This window comes from Trachymyrmex septentrionalis, unplaced genomic scaffold, assembly GCF_001594115.1.
Source record: "Trachymyrmex septentrionalis isolate Tsep2-gDNA-1 unplaced genomic scaffold, Tsep1.0 scaffold37, whole genome shotgun sequence".
Lineage (NCBI taxonomy): Eukaryota > Metazoa > Arthropoda > Insecta > Hymenoptera > Formicidae > Trachymyrmex > Trachymyrmex septentrionalis.
The window spans coordinates 4,369,654-4,380,189 of NW_017305536.1; the positions used below are offsets into that span (position 1 = coordinate 4,369,654).

A 10,536-nucleotide genomic window follows, 5' to 3' on the forward strand; every position below is an offset into this window, starting at 1 on the left:
TTAATTTTTCATAAAAGCTTGAGCTCGATAAATCAAAATAAATAGAGAAAAATTTTATTTTTATTTGTAGAATACAATTTTCATTAAACTTTCTTTACTTTGTGACACCTCACGCATTGTTCTCTACAAGCTCTTTTGACTTCTTGATACGTATTGGAACGAATATCGAGATATCCTCGTACGCAGGGGGTTTATGCGTAGACGAACTATGGAATATTGTCGGCTTATTGAGCGCAGGTGCTTTAAACTGCTCAGCTGTTGCTTCGAATCTCGCGTACATGTACACAAACGTGTGTGTCCGTGCACTGTATTAGTACGTATTCAGGCTCTATACCATGATGCATACGTGCTACTACACAAACGTCTCACTTACGCACTTATACGCAGCGTCAATTGAACTGCATGACGATCGAAGCTTCTAACAGGCCGTACCATTGACGAATGAAGAGCGATTATTTGCGCGCGTGGAGATTACAACAAAAAAGGATTCCATTAAAATATTTCGTGCCGAGTAAATAATTGTAACGACAATAACGAAACATTGTCGCCTCATTATGACTTTGTAATAAAGTCGGTATTAGCGAGCGGCAAATGTATGAAAATAAAATGAAAATGTAAAGATTGGCTATATATATATATGAATATAAAGGCGCAGAAGAATTCTATGTTTCTCATCGAAGCAAGCCAGATGGGCCTGGTCTATGATCGAGCGAGCAATGAGTGGACTATCAATTACTTTTCGTGCCCCCCTTTCTTTCACCGGGTATCGACCGACGACGGTATGTGTCCCCCGGCGAAGACCGTTCTAGGCGGAACTGCTTATGTATCGAATAAGATATTCAACGCAAGTAATTTTCTTATGGTCGCTTCTCAGGCGAACCACCCCCTTCTTCGCTAACCCCCTCGCTAACTCACTTATACTTTGAGTTTTTGCCTCTATCGGTCGCAGGGTGTTCGGACGAGGGTGAAACATATTGCTTGCAACTGTCACCCGCGGTCTGCTCTTCTTCTTCGTCGCCGTCGTCGTCGCCCTCGATGTGGTCGATCACTGTATTTTTAACCGATAACACTTCGCACTTCTTTCTCATGTTCTATTGTACTGTGACGTCATCTTGCATAGAATTAATGTATTTTTTTTTCCAACGTCTATATCTTGGAAAATAATAAATGTTTTCTACAAATTCAACTTTTAAAAATCTATCGTGAAATATATATCTAAATATAGGATGATACGATAAAATACTAAAATATAATATTTGCAAAAAGAGAGCGTAATGCATTTTATGTTTTTATTATCAATGAAAAAAATATTTGCAAATATTATTGTATATAAAGAACATATTATAATTACGAAGATTAATAATGCATCTGTAACGGATTCCCTTTCAACATTCTTACCATACCATTCGATTTGCGGTTAAAATAAGATAAGCTAATAATAAGAGGAAATGACAAGTGTACACCGAGTCGAGTATTTCCTATCTACGGAAACGACGTTTCTTTCAATGCAACAGTCTATATACAGAGCTTAAAATACTCTACCGTGTGCTATTATAGTACCTCTGAATCGATTCTCTTATTTTATATATATAGTATATATATATATAGACGAGCGATATTCGTTTAGACGGCACAGATCGCTAAGATGAATTGTTGTCTTTTTATTACAGACGGTGTATCGGAGAATTGAGGCCACGGAAATCGAGACGAGGGAGCGAGGGGCACTTAGCCCTTTGGCGAGCTCGAAGGATGCAGCTCCCAGGCGGGAGCACGAGAATTCCGCCCGCGAGAATACCGGCTTTCCTTCTGGTTATCATCAACGGGAACAACATCGCAACAATCACCGGGAATAAACGCATCGGTAGCAACAGCGGCGGTCCCGGTTGCAACAATAACCGTAGCAGAAGTAGTAAGAAGCACGACAGCAGCGGATACAGACCCGATAACGAATCGAATCTTCCGAAGAAGACCCGCCATCTCGAGACGAGGGCGAACGGCCGACATCAAGTCACCGAGCAGCAGCCTCAGCCGTTGGCGTCAGCTCTACGGCGGAAGGTGCGGGGCGAGGAATAGTGAAAAGAAAGCACAGAAAAAGCGAGGAACGACGGAAGAAGAAGAAGAGGAAGCGCGAGAGAAGGAGAAGAAGGAGAGGAGGAAGCAGGAGTTCGCCGGGAAAGAGAAGGGTGCCGGCGTCGTCGTCGTTGGCGGCGGCGGCGGAAAAAGCAGAGGAGGCGGCGGAAGAGGAGGAGGAGGCGGTGGCGGCGAAGACGAGGGAAAAGAAAGAGGAGGAGAAGAAGACCGAGAAGGAGACGGCAAAGGCAAAGGAAGTGGAGAGGCGGTGGTGGTCGGTGGCGGACAAGGTGGGGAGCATTAGAAGAAGGAATACATAGAGAAAAGGCAGCTGTAGTAGGGGTACCGGAGAGACTACACAGTGTGCAGAAGCTGAGGCAGCGCACTGAGCCACGAGGGGCTATTCGAGCGAGAAGGGGAGGGTGACAAGAAGCACTGGCGGGGAGGGGACGCGGAGGCCTTCGGGGGGCCGACCAACCAGACGGCCGATGATGTCATCGGAGGAGGAGACCGAGTGTTTCGCCCTCTACGGAGCAACCACGGAAAGCAAGCAACAGCAACTCCTGAAGAAGCAGAAGCGCACCAGACAGCGCGTGGACGCCGGCGAGCCGCGCAACAGCTACTCGAGTATACCGAACTTTAGCTCCCGGCCATCCTTCCTCGGTGGTGGTCTATACGGCTCGATCTTCAGTGGTAGTGGACCACCGTCGCATCAACAATCGCCGCAACAGCAGCAGCAACCGCAGCAGCACCACCAGTCACAATCGCAACAACAACAACAACAACAACAACAGCTCCAGCAGCAACAGGCTGGAGCGGCTGGCAGCCAAAGTCATTTAGGTACAGCTACGACGGGTCCTACAACCCAGCAGCATTCCGCCCACGCGGCCTTCGGCTTCTTCGGGGCTCCGGGCTTCGGCCCCGCCAAGATGCTGAACGAGTTATTAGGAAGGCAGGTCAAACAAGCCAGTGACGCTGGCGGATCACCGCCAGAGGGCGGTCACGGGATGACCGGTGCCGGCATGGATTCCGCCTCGAATTTGCAACCGGGCGCCGTGGTTAATTGCGATGATCCTGCTACGGCCGACCTCACGCAGCACATGTTACGCGACATGCTTCTGCAGGGCCGCAAACTCTCCGCTCTCGGCGTGCAGGAGCAGCCGAACAATAACAACAGTATACATAATAACAACAATAATAATACTACCGCGGAATTACTTAAATCACAGCATCAGCAGAGTCCCCAACAGCATCAGCAGCAAAATAGTGATAGTGCGCGCAGTGGAACAGTGCAGAGTGGCGGGGAGGAGAGTGGTGATGGTAATAACGTCGTGAATAGCGCGAATCACAGTGATCGTGATACCGTGATGCCGGGCGATGATGAGGACAGCGCTGAGGATGCTGCTTCCGCGGCACGCGCGATGGAGGAGGCCTTTGCCGAAGCCGGTATGGAACCAGGGGCGAACTTGGATGGATCGGATTGCGAGCAGAGCCTACCTCCTAGCCCAACGGCACCAAGATCGGGCTCGGTCTCCGTTAAAGAAGAGATACAAGAGTCGATGAATATCAAACGTAGCCCCAGTCACTCTCCTTGTCCGATCGTGCCAAAAACCGAAACGAACTCTCCAACGACAGAGATTAAACGCGCTCGTGTGGAGAACATCGTCAGCACGATGCGCAGTAGTCCAGCGCTTCAGCCGGCAACGGTAAACGGTTGCAAGAAGCGCAAGCTCTATCAACCTCAGCAACAGACGGTGCATCACGTTCTTCAGCATAGTGTCAATGATACCATGATGGACGACGAAGACGAGAGCGAAGAGGAGGAGGATCCGGCGACGATCAGACAGAAACGGGAGGAGAAAGATAATTTGAAGATACAATTAAAAATGTTGCACGAGCAATTGGCGGAAATGCAACAAAAATACATGGAACTCTCCAGTAGAATGGAGCCAGATACAAGTGAGAGCGGTGACGCGCCACCCAGTCCTCCACCTCAACCACAACCACCACCAAGACCGCCACGACCTCATCCACCGCCGTACACCAACGGCCTCCCGACTCTCCCACCCGATCACCCCCACGCAGCAGCTGCTGCTATGTATCACATGGGGCATAAACTTTACTTTGAACAACAACACGCTGCCCTCGAGAGAATGAAACAACATCAAGAAGCGGCTGTGCGGCAGCAGCAGCAGCAACAGCAGCAGCAGCAGCAGCAGCAGCAGCAGCAGCAGCAGCAGCAGCAGCAGCAGCAGCAGCAGCAACATCAACGACAAAGTTCGCCACCGCCACCAAGCCAACCTCAGCAACAGAGCCAAAACAATACTGGACCTTCGACGCCGCAGACGCCGCAAATGCAATCAGCCAGTACGCCTATTCAACATAAAGACTTCCAGGAAAGGTTAAACGTCTTCAGGGGTGCCGCTGCAGCAGCCAGCTCGTCCGGTCCTCATATCACCGGAGCCGATTTGGAAGGCTTGGCGGATATCTTGAAGACGGAAATAACTTCTTCTTTAACCAATTTGATTGACAGCATAGTAGCAAGGTTCGTGCAACAGAGGAGGTTTCTCGGTAAGCAAACCGAGGCAGCGCAGGCTGCTGCCGAGCAGCTCAATAAGGACCTTCTTTTGGCGAGCCAAATGCTCGAAAGAAAATCGCCCAGGACGAAAGTAGTTGACAGAGGAGCTCCACAACCACCCGGTGGCCCAAACGGGCCACGGGGGCCCCTCAACAGTGGGCCCCCTCCTCCACAACCCACGGGGTTTTCACAAATCGGGTCCATAGGTGGTGTACCCCATGGCCCTCATACTGGCCCCACGGAAAACAATCTTAACCAGATGAATCAGCTGCCCTCGCACGCAAGGCCGAGCGTTGGAATGTTTCAGACTCCAAAACCGCCGACGATATACGCTATGGCATCCATGCAAGCGCAGCAACAACAACAACACCAACAGCAACATCAGCAACAACGCGAGCAGCAACAAAGGGAGCAACAACAACGCGACCAATACTGCAATATGAGAGGTGACGAGAGAGAAAACAGGGACTCGGAACAAAATGAAGCTCTGTCACTTGTCATGACGCCGAAGAAAAAACGTCATAAGGTAAGCATTACAATTTGTCAGATTGAATATATTGATATAAGTTAATATGAATTAGTGTACTTAGAATTACGAGAATATTAATATAAACTGATATATTTTTAATTTTATAATTTTAATATGTATAAATGTATATATGTATAAATTGTACAAATTTTTACATATATAAAAAAGATATTAACTTCAAGTCATTCATAATATTCGAATAATGTTATGTAAATTGAAGTCAATGAAATCACAGGGAAAGAATTATAAACAATTACGATACAAATTTGAACCGATGAGAATAAATATAATTAAATACGAAAAATTATATCAAATTTTAGTGCTTAAATTTACTGTGCGAAATTTGCTGTAAGATTATATACATATATGATTCTGCAATCGCGCTTCGAAATCTTCTGCATTATTAATACTCTTATAAAGATGTTTATATAATAGCATAAAAAATTCTTAAATCACTTGTCAATTTAATAAGTGACATTACTACTCTGATTCCGTTCATGATTGGATTTCAAATTTGAAAAAGATTTAAGCATGGAATTATTTAAGTGCTATGTGCGTTCCGTTTTGAGCGAATATAAGATTTATGTTCTTTAATTTGAAAAAATATTATAATCTAAATTTTTATTATTTATATTTTTTATATGTTTTTATAAAATAGTTATAAGTAAAATTAATTTATATTAATTATGTGAAATTGATAAAAAAAGTCTAACTAAAAAAAATACTAATTAGTACGGTTTACAGGTGACGGATACGAGAATTACTCCGAGAACGGTATCCAGAATCCTAGCGCAGGAAGGAAACGGATCTCAAGGAGGTAGTGATAGTCCCCCGCCTCCTCCACCACCGAGACCTTACCATGCGCCACCACCGATGCTGCCGGTGTCCCTGCCAACCAGCGTAGCGATACCAAATCCAAGTCTCCACGAGAGTCAAGTGTTCTCGCCCTATTCGCCGTTTTTCAATCCTCACGCGAGTCATCCTGGTCAAGTACCACCTCCGGGGCCACATCATTTACCCGCGAGTCCTCCGGGTGGAGGTGTAGAACTCAGGGATTCCCCTCCACTGCCCCATCCGCCAGCTATGTTGCATCCAGCCTTGTTGGCGGCAGCCCAGCACGGCAGTCCGGACTACGGACACCTTAGGATGGACAGCAACGACCGAGCTAGCGACTGTAATTCCGGCGACATCAGCTACGATGGAATTCAGCCTACAATATCCTTTACTAATACTTATATGCTAAAGAGCAAATTTAATAATAATACTCTGCATTTTATAGAATTTTATTAAATTCTACAAAATTTTATAAACATTTCTTCAGATAATATTTATAAGAATTTTGATATATATTTATTATGATCAAAACGTAAGACAAAATGGACATTAATCTCATTCATGTATAGAAAATATTACTATTTAAAATGAAAATATTATCTGTTAAAATGAAAAATGTTATCTGAAGATTAATTCGTGTGTTAAAAAGAATTTAGAAATACTAGAGAAAACAGTTAAGATACTCAGAGATATTTTTTGACATAGAGGAGAAACGAAACTCGCGCGCGAAAAGTTTAGAATGTAGCGGTGAGTTTTTTGAGAGAGAGAAAAAGCCGGCAAAATGGCTCGCTCGCTTGTAAGGTGGCTGGAGTGAGTGAGGAAGCTCGGACGAATGTTAGATTAGTTTAGTACGGAGTTAGGCTAATGTTGGCTGCACCTACGAGTAGAGTTTGTCCAGCAACAACGCACCGAACCAAAAGTTCTTTACCTACCTCGGCCCACCCTCGGCCTGCAGTCTCACCCAACTTCGCAAGCCAATAATCTGTCCCGCAATTTCGCAATTCAGCCTGAGCATTTCGCGAACTTTACATTTCGGACGTCTCCTCGGTTTATCCTAGCTAAGCTACTTTTGCTGATCTCAATGATATGAGCCTTTGTAAAGCTAAATTTCTAAGCATCGACTTTTGTCTGCAATTTTTCATCTTATCTTCCGATGTGTGCGAGAAAGATGTTTCATTCATCATATTTATATCGTCACATTTTAGTACGAAAATACTTGGTAGAGTATCATACATAATAGAACGAAAATATTATCAGAACTAAATTTAATCGAGTTTATTAAAAATAAATTTGCGATGTTTGACCAATTATACTTTTTGTTATTTTGCAGTAATTTATCGTAATTCTTAAATATTCATAAATAATGATAAATGTTTAATATATGTTTAATATACATGACATAATTAATAATAAAAATTTATAAATTAATATTTCAAAGAAGAGAGTTCGATATTTGCTGAATGATTTGAGTTATACATTATAAATTTGTAACAATTTAAAGGATCTCATATTTGTAAAATATCCGCGTGTCCAAATTTTATTAAAAAATGTTCTTGACCTTTTTCAGATTGATTAAAATAGCCGCGATTGCATCCGGTTAAAGTGCACTCTTAGGATCGTCAGAAAATGATCAGCGAACGGTTCACCAGCTTCGATTATCGTGCATGATCCACCCCGCCGCGGCTTGCTTCTGAGTTACCGAAAGAGCGTGCAGAAATCCGGTGGCTTGCGAATCGAGAGTTCGCCTCGGTGCAACGAGGAAAAAAAGGCGAGTGTCGCGCGGGTTCGTGTGAGCGCCGATCGTCCGATGCAATGTCGGAACTGCATCGGCGTGTTGGACCGGGTCGCTCGATCGGGTAGCGTGCCGTTCTTTGCCGCCTTTTTAGTCGGCCTTTGATGTAAAATCAATGGCGCATTTTTTTCACTCCCTCCTCTCTCTTGGGGTAGGTCGAGCGCGTTGTGCATCGCCGTGACACGATCTGCTGTTCCCGCGCTCCTCCGGACGCACCATCCTAGCCTCATCGCGGTTCTCGCTGGCATTTGATGCATCCGAATTCATTTTGTTGCCTACGCCCTCTTTCTCTTTGCTTTTTCCTTTTTTCGAAAAAATCCATTCCAAATTTTTTAGCTCGAGATTAATGTGAGATTATGTGCTGATATTTCACATTTATAATATCGATTATAAGCTTACACGTTTTGAATAAATTAAATTGAAAGTGCAGCATGGCATAGCAGAGTCGCGCGAATTAATCGAATAAGATTGCGATGAAACCACATGTAGAGATCCTATTACCAATAAGAAGTCAGTAAGGCTTCTGCTGAGGATACGGCCAATCGTAGATCAACTTCCCAGTAAGAACCCTTCTATCATCTACCCTTGCGATAATCGCAATTTGTACGATTTCTGATCCGATTCGATACGAAAGAAAACACGATTATATTTGAGATATTCGGACGTTCGAGAAACGAGTCAACTTTCTCTCCCGCATTTTTCTCTTTTAGCTTAATTCTTTTTTTTTTATCGCCAGAGTGGAGTTTAACTCTCCTTCTTCACATTTCTCATATATTTCTAAGTGTTTATATATATATATTCATATACATTGCAAAATGGTATTTTCTTAACCGCGGTGAACTCGTCGACGCTGACGCCGATGCATCTGAGGAAGGCGAAGCTGATGTTCTTCTGGGTCAGGTACCCATCCTCGGCCGTCCTTAAGATGTACTTCCCCGACATCAAGTTTAATAAAAACAATACAGCGCAGCTGGTCAAGTGGTTCTCCAACTTCCGGTGAGTAATGTATTTGTGTTATTTTGAATTTGTAATAACAACATAGCAAGCAGTCTTTCGAAATTGCGCATCATTTTACGCGAGCGACTCGTTTCTTCATCAATATTTTACAGTTCTCGTTTTAAAATGGCGTATACGAAAAATAAAAAATCTTAAAAATATCTCATCACGAAATACGTTCGTATTCAGGAGAGGTATTTTTGTAGACACTTTAATGTTTGAATAAACGAATATATTAAAGCGCATTGATAGAAAAGGAAGCGATTCTTCTAAACCTAAATTATTTATCTATCTAGATTTAAATCTTTATGTATGCGATTGATTCGCGAACATTCGGTTTTAAATCGAGGATTGCTTTCGGTGCTGTTGAACGGATAACTAAATTCACAAGAACGAGCGGAACGATCATGTAGAAAATCTCAAGGATTTGGCGGACAGTCGTGTCGCCACACCCCTACATAATCTCGAACATTTTCGACCTCGTGCGGTACTACCTGGAAAGAATGAAATCGTGGAAGACGTTTCTGATAACAGAGGCGCGTTTCGTGTATGCAAACGAGAACGAGGTTTTCGAGGGATCGACCACTCCCTTTGCAGAAGCGGTCAGAGCCCAAGAGACGAGAGTCACGATGGGTGTGTCCGAATCTTAATTACCCTCTCTCGTAGAGCAGCTGGGGATAAGTAACGCTACCTACATAGCATCAGGTATAGAAGCGTAGGAGGCCGGTAGGTACCGACGCATACTGTCCGGCAGGCATTAGCCTGATTATAATTAGGCTGAGTACAGTACAGATCCAAGATACAAGGCGGTCGAAGGCGGATCGCGCGCGTGCCCTCGTCGTTACATTATTACCGCTTTCTTATCGCGAGATGTCCACTCTCGTGAAAATCGTAAGTCCTTCGCGCGGTGGCATCGTGTGCCGCTCTTATAATTACGGCACGGAGACCACGTGTCTGGGACACATACCCTAAATGAAAAATGCATACGCGATAAATAAAACGTTAACGAGCAAGCGCTTAGTTGTTCTGAGTAGTTGAGTTAATTACAATATCTTATATATATTGTATACCGTCAGCCTACTCGTCACTGAAGCGTTTCGAGAGCATCTTTTACCGCACTCTAATGTCATTTGGTTTTATGTAAACGCGGAACACGAATCATACGCTTGTACTAAGATAATCTCTCGGGCTAAGATAATCGAACGGGATCATACATATGAAATTGCGAAAACAAAAAATAAAAGGATTTTGTTCATTTCGATAACGACGGGAACATCGTTGTTAATTATCAGTCTATTGTTCCGTGTAACTTTATTCATTGGGCCTATCCAAAAAGAGTGGAATCGCTGATAAAAGAGCAAGCACGTAGTCTGTTTGTGAAACTTCCAAATGTCCGGCGAAATTGCACGCTCGTATTTCGCGGTACGCACAAAGCTAATTACCGCTTCAACATATCTCGGTACATTTGGTCCGAGGGTTTTTTTTTTGCCTTCTCGCTATTCCATCCACATATCCTCTCCAAAGTCTTTCTTAATGAAATTTGTTATGTCTTTCACTTTGAAACTCCCTGTAAAGTAAAATTTTCTTAAGCAACCCGAATAATTGCTTCTTTATTAAATCAAAAATCCAAAATCCAAAAAAATCATACGATTTGAATGGTATGTCGAATAGCGCTGTGTGACTTGCTTGCATCGATATATTACAACTGTGAACATGCTTTTTAAATATATATATATA

General features: G+C 43.7%; 2 protein-coding genes across 5 annotated transcripts in view; both read left to right on the forward strand.

Annotated features, from left to right (window-relative positions):
* LOC108750397 overlaps positions 1-1,934 on the forward strand; it is a 90,348-nt gene extending 88,414 nt beyond the window's left edge. Inside the window, exon 5 of the mRNA XM_018489811.1 lies at positions 1,671-1,934. Within this exon, the coding sequence (XP_018345313.1) occupies positions 1,671-1,853 (183 nt within the window). The 3' untranslated portion in view covers positions 1,854-1,934. The remainder of the gene's footprint in view (positions 1-1,670) is intronic.
* A 160-nt stretch (positions 1,935-2,094) lies between these two features.
* LOC108750748 (homeobox protein prospero-like) overlaps positions 2,095-10,536 on the forward strand; it is a 31,529-nt gene continuing 23,087 nt past the window's right edge. For 2 of the 4 annotated variants that reach the window (XM_018490458.1, XM_018490460.1), the window contains exons 1-3: positions 2,095-5,174; positions 5,910-6,392; positions 8,645-8,799. In XM_018490458.1, coding sequence (XP_018345960.1) covers positions 2,559-5,174; positions 5,910-6,392; positions 8,645-8,799 — 3,254 coding nt within the window. In that variant the 5' untranslated portion in view covers positions 2,095-2,558. The remainder of the gene's footprint in view (positions 5,175-5,909; positions 6,393-8,644; positions 8,800-10,536) is intronic. The other 2 variants (XM_018490459.1, XM_018490461.1) reach the window with 1 other exon arrangement.